This window comes from Schistocerca gregaria, chromosome X (genome assembly GCF_023897955.1).
Source record: "Schistocerca gregaria isolate iqSchGreg1 chromosome X, iqSchGreg1.2, whole genome shotgun sequence".
Taxonomy (NCBI): domain Eukaryota; kingdom Metazoa; phylum Arthropoda; class Insecta; order Orthoptera; family Acrididae; genus Schistocerca; species Schistocerca gregaria.
Genome location: NC_064931.1, coordinates 150429122 through 150442959, shown reverse-complemented (window position 1 = coordinate 150442959; position 13838 = coordinate 150429122). Strand labels below are relative to the sequence as shown.

The 13838-nt window shown below is 36.8% G+C and overlaps 1 protein-coding gene across 6 annotated transcripts in view; it reads right to left on the bottom strand.

Moving 5' to 3' along the window:
* LOC126298839 (ubiquitin carboxyl-terminal hydrolase 15-like) overlaps positions 1-13838 on the bottom strand; it is a 157545-nt gene that overhangs the window by 71677 nt on the left and 72030 nt on the right. For all 6 annotated transcript variants that reach the window (XM_049990325.1, XM_049990322.1, XM_049990323.1 and 3 more), the window contains exons 8-9: positions 8756-8929; positions 2362-2520 (exon numbers count right to left, since the gene is read on the bottom strand). In XM_049990325.1, coding sequence (XP_049846282.1) covers positions 2362-2520; positions 8756-8929 — 333 coding nt within the window. The remainder of the gene's footprint in view (positions 1-2361; positions 2521-8755; positions 8930-13838) is intronic.

The following is a 13838-nucleotide window of genomic DNA, read 5'->3' as shown; positions in this document are numbered from 1 at the left end:
ACATGTGGTTTGACAGAAATGTGATGACGATTACAACAATCATAAAACTGCGCATGTGCTGTAGAGACAGTTTGGAAATGGTTGTGATTGGTCATGATACCTTTATTCATACAAACCTAGTTACTCCTGTCAGCCACCATGCAGAGTAGATTGGTAGCGGCAGGAGATACAGAACAAATTCTTCCCACTTTTACACACTTAACAGTTTAAATCCACTAAGTAGAGCACCCTGGCATCAAGAAACTTAACTACATAATGTTTGTAAACACTACTTGTCGGCCAGCATCATTCCCCATAAAGCGTACTGCAGGAAAATTATAAATATGTTGACACGAAATTGGGTGTGAATTAACAATGTGGACATAGGAAATTTGACAGGAGTGATAAAAAATGTCGTAAATGGCGGGAAAACATTAATTCCAGGAACGTAAAAGTGGGGTTATACTGTAGTACAATTTCAAATCTCAATGAATTTTATGTATAAATTCACACATAAAACAAGTGGTACAATCAAAATAGCTACCATTGCAGACAACAGCGAACAAAAATACACTGATAAGTGCCTTGAACAAAAACAAAACTTTTAGAGGAAAAGTAAACACTCATAGGAGCAGTTTCTCTCCAGCCTCAATGAATTCCTTCCTATTAACCATTAAATAATGCACATTCCTAGTGTTTCTTTTGTTACAATCTGCTACTTCTACCTTACACACCATTATTTATCTGTGGTTCCTCACAGAGTAATCCAGTTATTTTAAATTCAGAGGCCTTGGAGACAATATGACCTGTTGACCCCTATCAGCCTCATAATTGCTTAAAAAACAGAATATAAATTATGTCTGTAGTCTGTCAAAATGAGCTAATAAGCCATGAACAATGTATTCATTCTTGTAGCCAAATTAAAGATTACAAACACTTTCTGTTTTAAGAACAGCAGATAGAATCAGCTGGAAAGTGAAGTCATAGGGTGCAAGATCAAATGTTTTTACCAATAACGCATCATAATCTATTTTCTGTAAATTGTACTTAATGCATCTTCTCTGGCAAAAATCTATTTTCTGCAAATTGTAATAAATGCATCTTCTCTGGCAAAAAGAGTTTGTTTTCTTTTTGTATGAGTATTGTGCATATTCGGAAAAAAGGTTGTGCAAGAAATCTGTTTCTTCACTGAATAGTTCATATTGTCAGAACAAGTTCCCATAAATGGAAATTTTTCACATTTGTCTGCAGATGTACATACATTTTTGATAGTTTGAAAGTACACATTTCTGAACGTGTTATATAGACATGTGTAATGCTCAGTTTTCTTAAGAGTGAAATAAATCATCTGGATTATCAACATCAAAAAAACTTTTGTTTATATTATTCTTTAGCTTCTCCCAGAGTGTTCATTGGCATAACCATCCATGAAGCAGCAGATCACCTGTGTACTGTTCTATCAACTTTTATTAAGATTGGCAAGACTGCAGTCTTACTTTACTGCAAAGAATCCCATCTCCCTTAAATGTCTGTTGAGAGTAATAACACTGTTGCACTTCAGAGCTTCCTATTTAAGTATGTCTCTCCATACAGAAAATGTGTTTCTCCAGCACTGTTCTATTTCAAATCACTCACGAGTTTTATATTTACATAATCCTCATTACAGAATGTCAGCATTTTCTGAAAAATAAGTATGTTAGACTCACCACAGTACCTTTTTATAGGCTGGCCCACACAATGCTTATTTAGATGAGCAGGCAAAAGACACGTATGTAGTATAAACTGTCCAGTAAATAATTCTGCACGCTGCCTGTCTTACCACTGAATGTACTGTGTTCTCAAAGTTAAGAAAGCCTTCGGCTTCAATTCTAACAAATTCAGTGTAGTTTGTGACAACATTCTTCATTTTTCAATAAACTTCTCACAGTGTAATCATTCTACATATAAATTATTTCTCAAGCCAAAGGCTGGTTTTAATGCCACAGTGGTTAACTATGCATGGGCCTATTGAAGGTGATATGCTGCTGACATCCTCAGGCCTTTCAACTGACTTACTCAAGCAGTTACAGAGGACTCTGCAGTTAACATGGACTCCAAACTATGGAACTTAGCCATTTTTTCCATATTAACAAATTATTCCCATTAGTGAAAGAAGCAATAAAAATTATGTGGACCAAATGAGGAGTGAACCTCAGATCATACTAGCATTAAATTCAACAGAGTGGTACTTTTGTTGTATAGGCCTGTCACTTACTTCACAAGTAATAATTAGAAACTTCTGTCATCATTACACACAATGGTATAATTACCACACTAATCTGAACAACTTCCAAATTATAGTAGATATTTACTGTGTAACAATATTAAATTAAACATACTCACTTTATCTGGACGTTCATCAGCATCGCGTAGCTCAATGTATGGCTTCTGTCTAATTCGATTTAGATCCTCATGCAATCCATCCAATAAAAAGGTTAACAATTCTTGGGAGTCATGCTGTTGATATCCTGAGAATTGTGGAGCAAATTTTCCTACCTGGTGCTGCAGTTAAATGAAAAAGAAAAATTATGTATGTGACGCACAAATATCATGTAAAAATTTAATAGGCACCCAAGGCCCTTCATATACTACAGTATGAAAATGTTACTGGTTTTGAAACTACGACTCATGTTAGAACTGGACCTGAAATTTACTGCAAAGCATATCATCAAAACAAGTTCCATGGAACAGAAAAAGTGAAGTCGTTACTGCCTGTACAAACACTCATCAGATGAGCATTAAAACATTTCACACAAAAGGTTGATCTTTTTGTGCGCGTTACACTTTACGATAAGTCCCACAAATGTGCCAGTAAAATTTTTAACAATGACATAAATGACTGATCTTCTGGGCTTGAAATTCTTTTAAATGGTCATCCTCAAAGAGTTGATTTTTAAATGGGAGTCAAACATTCTAAGATTTAAGAAATTCTTCATACACACTCACACATAGTTCATCTTGTGTAAAAGAAAATTTACTTTGGAAGTAACACTTTTCAAACAACCATTCGCGATATTTTCCTGCGACCTGTTAGAAATAGTTTCTTTTCAGCAGCAGCCAAAGGGCACCAGATAATGGGTGTCACCGCGCTTATGCAGCTATGATGATGCAAGAAACCCGTATGTTCATACATGTAAAACATTTAAAGATCTTACATTACGTCATAAAAGAAACAAGATATTAGAGGATATTCCAAGAGCATCGGAATTTCGTGAACCATACTAAAATGCATAATTCAGCTTAAAGTGCACATTTGTATGTACAGCTTTGGATGTAAATTTTCTTGTAGTACCAGTACTGTATTATCTCATGTTTGGTTCTTTATTATGGCATAATGCCATATGTGATAGGAGATGAAAATATGCACTCAGAATGCAGTGAACACTTGAAACTAGCCAATAGTGTGGCATTAAACACTTTGTTTCAAATAAACTGACTGCCTTAGTGGAAAACATTAATAAAAGCCAATTTTTTTCGGTAAACCAACAAAAAATAATTTGGGTGTGCAAGACAATTAATGCTTGACTGTCAGAAAAGTGGAAATAAAATAAAATCTGGAACTAATGACATATTTTAGCATTCCATAATTATGTGAATGTATTTTAATTCACCAAACAGCTCACAGTGACAGAAATTCGTGTTTTTTTCATTTGACGTGAGAGTAATAAATAAAGAGAAAACAGCAAAATCACAAAACAAACAGGGGTCATGTGGAGACTGACTAACCCCCACTACAACTCAGACTGGTATGTGCATCAGCCCCAAATCTACGATATTTTCAAACCGGAGCAATACTACATAGTGGCTTAACTTCACTAACCCTGCCACAATCACCAGTTTAGTTATCCCACGTTAGGAAGGCTACCGTCACCAACATTTTCAAAAGCCATATGATGATGCCGACCCTGTAGAGAAATGGGAAAATGCAAGGCAGATGATGATGATGAAGAAGAAGAAGAAGAAGAAGAAGTTGGTACATCTTTCAAATAACAAGTGTTAGAATTACTCCTCTTCGACAGACAGCAACTGAATTTACTGTTATAGCATTTTTCACTTATTATTAAGTGATTCTCAGCAAATCGATTTTCCCTTGAATACAGAAAATTATATTTAGTTCTGCACAGCAAATAGAAAACCACCAATGATAAATGTAGCATGAATATGAGTCGATGAATTGGTCACAATGTACCAGGGTTTTTGCTATACATGTTTATGAAAATTTGAATAGGAAGAAACATATTAATGAACTGCTTGTGCAGTTAAGTTGATCAGTGTTTTGCTTTTCTCATAACTGGTAGTTTCAGAAACAAATGAAGATCTCAATGTAATTTACATATTACTGTTTATTAATTACTTATTCTAAATTTTCCTAGGAGAACACATCAGTCATAAAGCACCAACTGCACATAATAATATGTGATATTTAGACACGGGTCATCTCATAACAGATGTCCCTTCAAGAATTTAGGTATTCTAACTGTGCTTTCACAATATATTCATTTATGAATTTCATCATAAATAATCCAACAAAATTTGTGCAGGTTAGTGATGTTCACAGTTAGATGGAAAAAAATGACCATTAGTCATCACTAAAGCTGTCAGTGGCTCAGATATGTGTTCAATATACAGCCATGGAATCCACTGATCATTTTCACAGTAATATGAAATGACAGGTAGTAAAGTAGGAAGTAAAGTAAATTTTATGCCCTGTCTCAGATGGACAGCCAAAGCAGAAACCTGGAGAGAACTTTACAAGAATATAACAAAGACTTCCAAGAAGTAGGATTAGTAAAACCTGGTGCAAGCATGGAACACGTTACCGATGTTAACCTGCAGCAGGGAAAAATGGAAGGTGGAAGGTGAAAAGGAATATGTTGTGTGCCTAGCTGTTACCAACGACATCACAAGAAATGGGGTGCAAAATTGCTTCGAAAGGCTGAAAAACTTTTTAGAAGTTAATAAATCTTGTAACACAGTAGTTACAACACTACCTAATAGGTATGACCTAATGTATAATTCGTGTGTCAACAATGAGATCTGAAAAACAAACATCAAAATGAAACAGTTGTGCGTTTCATTTGGAAAATGTAGAGTAGTTGATATAGGTAAATTGGACAGATGGCTTCATACCAAACAAAGGTTGCACCTAAATTTCGAAGGCAAAAATCTTGTGTGACAAAATAAGAGAAATTATCGCAGAAAAAGGTGACTTAAACAAAATTCTAAATATCAGAGGTATTAAGAATGTTTTTTAAGAGTAAATGGTAGCATAGACCTACATCCAAACCTCCCTGAACAAGAAAATATTGGCTTAACAGCTAATGGTCTTCTGTAAATTATTTTATGTGATGTAGCTGATACTTAGTAGCTTAAGCTAAAACGATGCATTAGTGTCTAGTGACAACTGTAGTGAAGCACTTCATATAGGTAGCTGTGCTTTTGTAAAAAATTCTAACCGTGTTCCACCAAAACATTCAGTGTATCAAAAACAAAGCGCAGCAGGCTGAAGTCAAGTTGCAAACCCTAAAAAGCTCTGTTATATACATCACTGAGCACTGGTGCAAGGAAAGTGAAATTGCCTATGTAACTTTACCCTCATATATACTAGCACCTTCTTATTGTGTAGAGTTTCAATCAAAGGGGGAGGGTTATGTATTTATATTAAGAATGAAGTCCAATACAAGGTTGGAAGTGACATTGTCTCTTTTGTTGAAGAAAAACACCTCGAAGTATCAGCAATAGAGCTGTCATCTCAAAATGTTCCCAAAAACCTTGTCATATTATGTGTATATTGTTCTCCTAGTGGCGATTTTGATATACACTGTGCAAAACTAACACAGAGTTTAGAACAGGCATCAAATAGTAAAAGTAACATCCTGCTATGTGGAGATCTTAAACACAGCAAAAATATATAATCTTACTAATGCTTTTCTGAACACTTTATGTAGCTTTGGAATGACATCACTAGTCAGCATTGCAACAAGGATAATGACACACTCAGCCTCTACTATTGATCATGAAACCACTGATATTGGCTCAGAAAACAGTGACTTAGTACTAAAGAATCTGGGACTTTCAGATCATCTTTGTCAATTTGCAAAAATAAGTGTTCCTATGGGAAAAGCAACCAAGTTACATGGATACAAAAGAATCTACTCCAAATCAGCCATGCAAAATTTTACTGCACAGTTAAGTCGCAACACCTGGGATGATGTATATGCACAAACAGATTTGAACATTTGAAGTCCTACTTCCTGTTGGACCACAGAGCAAAACAAAATGGATTACCTGTGGGATTACAAAATCTGCCCAAACCTTCAGACAGCTCAGCTCTGTAAATAATACATGCAGTGACCCTGGTTTTGTAAGCTATTACCAAAAAAAAAATTACAGAAAGGTACTTCAGGCAGCTAAAACGTCAGCTAATAACAAACTGATAAGAAATGCAAATAACAAAAGTAAAGCTGCTTGGACTTTGAGTGTGTCCTTTTTTTGTTTCCAGTCTCACATTTAACCAAACATTAAAATCAAGAAATCAGGCAATACAATCAGTGATCAACTTCATAAATTCATACTTCACCAGTATTGCAAAAGACCTGAGGAGCAAATTTCCAAAAAGATCTGATATTCCAGTGCAAAATTACATTAAAAAAAAAAAAAAAAGATAGTTCTGCTCCCCACTACTGAGAGAGAAGTAAGAAGTACCAAAAAACAATTAAAAAACAAACTCTCAACAGGACGGGATGAAGAGTGCATAGACAGCATTAAAGCGCCTTTAACTGACATCGTTAACGGGTCTTTTAAGACTGGCCACTTCCCAGGCTACCTGAAACTAGCTAAAATCATACCTCTTCACAAAAACGATGATGTTGAAAACAGAAAATTACAGGCCAATTGCTTTACTTCCAGTATTTTCCAAAATAGTGGAGACTTTAATGAAAAATAGGCATATGAGTTACTTAAATAAATACAATCTCCTCTGTTAACAACACCATGGCTTCAGGCCGGGCAGAAGCACTGAAACCGAAATAGCTCAGTTTACAAAAAAAATTTCTTGTATCACTAGACAAGGACAGTTACGTAACTGGAATTTTCTTAGATCTATCAAACGCCTTCGATACCGTAAATCACAACATTCTTCTACACAAGTTGGAGTATCTGGGAATTAGGGGAGTGGTAAATAAATGGTTCCAATCATCCCTAAACAACAGAGTGGACAGAGTAGAAAATGCAGGAGTTCCACAAGGAAGTGGTCTGGGTCCAATATTGTTCTTGATTTATATTAATGGTTTCCCACAATGTGTGGAGCATGGAGGAAAAGTACTTTTTGCTGATAACAGTAGTATACTGATTACCAGCAAGACACCTGGCCTGCTATTGGAAAAAAACCAATGAAGTACAAGCAGATGTTTACAAATGGTCTACAGAGAACAGAGCAACTCTCAACATTAAGAAAACAAACAGCATGTACTTTAGAATAAACAAGAAGTACAAGTCCATAAATTTAAAACTACACAACACTTCAATAACAGCTGTAACTAACACTAAATTCCTAGGTCTGTACATCAACAGCCAACTAAAATGGAATGAACAAATCATGATTATCTCAAAGAGAGTCTTCACAGTATGCTACGTGCTTCGAGTTCTTGCATCACTATGCAGTGACACCTGTGTAAGGTCAGCTTACCTTGGTTATGTGCATGCCATCCTTAGCTACGGAATAATCTTTTGGGGAAATAGTACCCAGAATCTACAAACAGTTTTCAGATTACAAAAGAGAGCTGTAAGAATAATGACAAAATGCAATAAATGGGCTCATTGCAGAGAATTATTTAAAAACCTGGGCATTCTGACTGTTCCTAGTGAGTTTATTTTTCAGACCATAATGTATATCAGAAAAAATCTTGACAATTATAGCTTGAATAACACTATTCATGATCATTTGAGTCATTGCCTCCATTTAGATAAAAAGAATAAGCTGAAAGTACAGAACAGTCTTGATTATTGAGCTGCCACAGAATATATAAGAAGTATGTACTCTTTTAACAAAAACTGTAAACCTGTTTTTGGAAGAACATTGTTTCTACACTTAAATGAAAACCGAAGAATTGATGGGAACACCACGCTTAAGTTATATCTGACATTTTCGTTTCTCTCTCGTTCATGTATTATGTATTTATGGCTATGTATTTATGTCTGCTAGTTCCATATCAACACACATAGTATATTTATTTTCACAATATAAATTATCTTTTTTATTTATGTAATATGTATGCAGGGCTTTGTATTTATGTATTTCAGTTCTACATCAAAATACCTATGCTTATTAAGTAATGTAAAATGGCACTTGTTAAGAAAATATTTAGACTTCATACCATAAGTTGTACATTCACTTACAACAGCCATACAATGTATATTGTCTAAGAAGAAATAAATAAATAAATAAATAAATAAATAAACAACCTAGTAACAGTTGACCAAATGATTCGTCTGTACTCTTGTAATAATGCAATGTGTGTGCATTACATGATCAGATGCATAGTTAGAAGGTGGTCTGTATAAGTTTGGGTTGATTATATATATAAACACAAACCCGCGCGTGCGTAATGTTCTCTTCATGGCAGTTGTTCTACATTCTAATCAAGCAAATGTTATGTTAATAGTAATTAATAATAGCATAATACTATAATTTAGCTAAGTTTTCATCATATCTCTTGTACACACAAAAAATACTTACTTTGAAGTTATGTGGTACTGTGTAAGCATTATGCCCACTCCAGATTGTTTTTATCAAATCTCCAAATGCAACTGCAATTTCTCCCCTCATTCCAAGTGGATTATCTGTATTCAACTCCTTTTGGTATACATCGTTCAAAAAGTACAGTGTTATAGGGGGACAATTACTCATACACTGAAACAAAATGACAATTTAACTTCAGTGATAACAATCGGTCATAACAGAGAAACAGAAAATTACCAAAATAGTGATAAAACACTAATCTTAATTACATAAAATTATTCACTAGCACCAAACAAACATTTCATCTGGTTCATTTCTGCATACAGTTGCACCAACAACAATTTATGTTCTGCAGTGCTTCATGGGCCTGTTCTGAAAGTTTTTTTTTCTGACTGCCCTAATTCACCAGCAATGACTCAGATACCATAACATTTTTCTATTGTGATGATGGATAGCACAGGAAATTTTAAGTGGTGGGATGTACATCACCTAATATCCCATGAGGAAAGAATAAGCATTATGATATTCTGAGGAAAGTGCAGTCAAACTACTCTAAATATTTTATAACACAACTATTTAACACTTAAATCAGTCCAAGCTTTTACAATAAATTCAAGATCTGTAACATTGTGTGATCATCTCTTCATCAAACACAGTAAAGGTGCTTGTAATATAAATTATGTTGTTCAGTTACATAGTTTACTATTTCTTGGCTAAAAAAACTGCTTCCTGGTCATAGACAGTACATGAATTGTCTAAATTGATGATTACAAAACTGGAATCACTTATCAAAATTATACACTGTTGGATCCAAATTAGAGTATTTTAATGCAAAATCATCTGTTTTTTGTCTCTTAGCAGATTTGTCAGGCATATGCTCAGGCTTTTCTTCGGAATTGAAGGTAGTAGTGAAAGTAACATCAAAATCTGGATATGCATTTTACTGGTGCAGTATTTGCTGGTTCACTAATATGTTGAATATTTGTGATGACGGGTTCACCTACAAGCTCATCAGCATCACTATCAGTGCAATCATAATCAGTTGGATTGGGCACGAAGTCCTTGTAGTAACTTTGATTTGGAAGACTCAGCACAGCTCATTTTCTGTAAATGGACAGTAATGTCATGTCAATTTATTCGATGACATGGAAAGTGCAGCACACAAACTAGGTAATGTTATGATGCAAATGAACTCTAAAGGGAACTAGGCATTTCCAGTATTCTGGAAATTAGACTGCATATTTATGCAACAATTATCTCCAACTCACTACCCAGAGAGTAGGCATTATATGCATCATCTACACAATTGTAGCAAGGAACTGCTGTAAGTATTTTTCACAGCAAATTAGTATATATATGTTTGGAGCATTGAACGGTTAATGTACATGTACTTTTGGAGAAGTGAGAGTATTAACTGTAGTATGGACTGTGATATTTATTTGATCCCATATCTGTGATAGTAGAGCTTCCTCAAAATGACTTACATTGTGGAGTTATGATCTTACAAGCGCACCAGCTTCCCAAAGAACTTCCTTGTTTTTTAGCCCAGTCTTGTCTTCCTCCATTCTTCTTGGTTGATGTGAGCTTAATTAGCATTTTCATGGATAGCAGACTCTGATCACCTCTACAGTGAAAACGGAGAACCAGTTCAACTGTCTGAGTGTCATCTGCCAATATTAGAGGTAAAGAACTACTATCTCTAAGGAGCCACAAAACAATGTGGGGGTGGCTCATTACATACAATAACATACGAACATACGGTTAAACGGGTACGAACGATGTTGAGGCGACAGAGAACAATGGATTCCTTACAGGAGGGGTGGGAGAAGGAGCGAGCACAATAGTTTCGTCAATACTGCAGAGTTAATTAGAGAGGGCAATAGCCGAACAGATATTTTTACATCTCAGAGTGAGAAGAGGTCTTATTTGCAAGCGCAAATCTACATGTGGGATTGTCAATGCAAATGCTAGGTAATTAATACCTCACCTAGGCAAATGGTTGGCCAGTTCACTCCCTGCGATACCCACATGACTTGGGACCTACAGGCAGTACAACTAACATCAGAGATAAAGTATAGCAGTTATCTCTGAGTGACAAATATGACATCAATCAACAATTTGGACATTGCTCACACAAATTAAAACATGGTCGAGGAAGGCTCTATTAATGGCTTTTTGCTCCTCTGTAAAAGCACTGCAATTTCATGGAAACAAATGTTGTTCTCATTTAAATCTTTTCTGGGTATACTGCTACTGCACCTCATAAAATACTAAAATGAATTAATGTTTCAGCCAAGTTTAAGTAGCCTCCCTCAAAGCACAGACTGACTAGCTGTGGTGTGAGTACATCAGTACTGCCACAAGCTGTAGTGTGTAGTGTTGTGGTCAGTGTCTCTGCCTGGTGTGCTGAGGATCACCAGTTCAAGCCTGACCACTAGCAATTACTTATTATTCAGTATTTATAATTCCCAGAATGTTCTTGAAATATTTTGTAAATTCTGCAATATTTTATGTTTTTTTATAAATAACAGCATTCAGAAATATTCTGTTTGTATAAGTAGCTTGATTCTCAGTCCAGGAGGTCAGTTCTGTTCCGGTTGTACAACAGTGTCCATAATAAATGTACTTTCAGTCATAACCACTGCACTTAATTGATGGCCATGCCTTTGGATTTGGACCTGTGATTTACATGTGACATGATTTGGTGGACACACTGGGGTACTTAAAAACATCTACATCACCACGTTTCCAACTATGAAACAAAAGCCGTCACCTACACTGACAGGAATCACTATGTAAGTAGTACATCATTCCTCAGATCTGTATATTCAGGAGATAGATGGGCTCCAAGCCAGCAGTAAGTCAGCTGCACATCAGGCATCCATCAATGTTTTCTAAAGATGCTGGTCAGGACCTGAAAAAAATGGCTGAAAGGATTTGAATGACACCAAATAAAACAGGTCGAATGACATCGTGTGTTTGGTTGGCAAATGTGCCCTTTTATTGGATAGTGCAGTTCAGCAGCAGTTTAAGACAGGTGAAGAGAAGCTCATAGCTGGGATAAATTCCAGGCTGAACTGGAGAGAATCTTTGGCAACAAGCAGGAACAAGTCCACTTAGCAGAAGAAACACTGAAGAACATGGCTGAACCCCATGGGGAAATGATACAGTCATACACATACAATATTTTGTCCCTATACCACATCATGAACCTAACAAAATCTCACGTACGACAAAAGGAGCTGCAGAAGACATGTAGCAAGCTCTTCTAGTAAAGAATGTCACAAAGACAGAGGAATTCATCAAATGGTGCCAGTGAATTTAATGCAACAGTAAAGAGTCAGATGGAAGACGTATGACCAACTGCCAAATGTACTCCCCATGACAAATGTGCAAGACCTCTATAAGCTCACCTGTCTCAAATGCCAAGAGATACAGCACCATATGGCAGCCAAAAATGTCAGACCGGATACAAACGAGATACGAACCTTGAATGTCAACTTAGTGTTGGGAGGTAATAATGTCGAAGAAGAAATGTATCAATCTTTAGCACCAACTGCTGCCAGCAGCCGAACAAAACTGGAAGAATGCACCCTGCCAACTCAGCCTTATGCTGCAGCCATCAAACAACAACCCAGTACCCGACCAAAAGAGGTACAACCAACTCCTACACCCTGCAGAAGAACAGACACTTGGAGTACAGAGGACAAAGTACCAGAGTATTCACACTGAGGACACCCAGGACATTTAGGTTATTGCTAAGAAAGACTGCGATTTTCGATACCTACTACACTGCCAGATGTAAACCATTATGACAGTTCTATCTATGCCAGTCAGCTACAGACAATTACAGTCAATCTGTGAGATGAAGACCATTGCCATACCATGGGCAAGGTCAGTGCCCAAATTGCTGTAGCTATGTACCATCACTGTACAGAGGTACCAGACACTGGCCTATCTGCATAAGTCAGGAAAACTAAGTGGAGCGACCAAACTGATGGATCTGTTGGGTTGACTGGTTTGATGGGCACTGAGGCTTCAGGAATATGTCATCACAGTGGAATACAAAAGAAGACACAAACACAAGGACACTGACTGCCTTTCAAGGAATCTTCTGGTGGAATACCACAGAGGCCTTGAGAAGTGAGGAACATACCAAAAGAGAAACCCAGTTAATTAACAGAGTATTGTGCAAGAAGAGCTATGATCCAATGGGGTAAAAATGGTTGCTTGTCATCCACCTCATCTACAGCCAGCTATCGTGAAATATTTCCATGAGGCTCCAACACCTGGTCACCTGGTATTTGTGAAAACTCTATAGACAGAATCAGATACAGATATCACTGGCCAGGCCTCTACCAATCCAAGGTATGGTAATGACAGAAGTAAATGAAGCAATAACCTCCGGGACATGTGGTATAAATCCCACCTGTAGAAGAGCCATTCCTTCAGACTGGAATTGACCTCTTTGGGGGGGGGGGGGGGGGGGGTGTCCTGAAGTCAACAAATGAGAATTTATGGATAATGGTCTGCACTGAATACCTCTCCCGCTACTATGTCACCAAAGATGTCCAGACTGTTGAAGTACCAGAATTGCACAGCTGCCATTTTGAAGCATAGAGCACCCCGTGTGATGATGCCAGACTGCCGTAAAGTTTTCTGGAAGAGACTACAATTGGAGATAATTCCATGCTGCTACATCACCTACAGTATGACAACTGCCTACCATCCATAGACAAACGGCCTCGCAGAACTCTTCAATAAGACACTGGCAGATGTGCTCTCGATGTACATCGACGTCGAACAGACAGATTGGGATACAGCACTGCCCATTGTGATTTTCACATACAAAACAGCAAAGGAAGACACTACGAGCTCTACACCATTCTTTTTGCTCCACAGCTGTGAGGTTGAAGTGACAATGGATACTTTTAAACAGGACAATACTAAGGATGAATACTTGAAACATCTCATTACAAGGCCTGAAGGAGCAACACAGCTGGCTCACATATGGATCCTGGACGTCCATGAGGAAGACCAAGAGCACTGTAATGTCAAGTAACAGCCAGTGTGATACAGC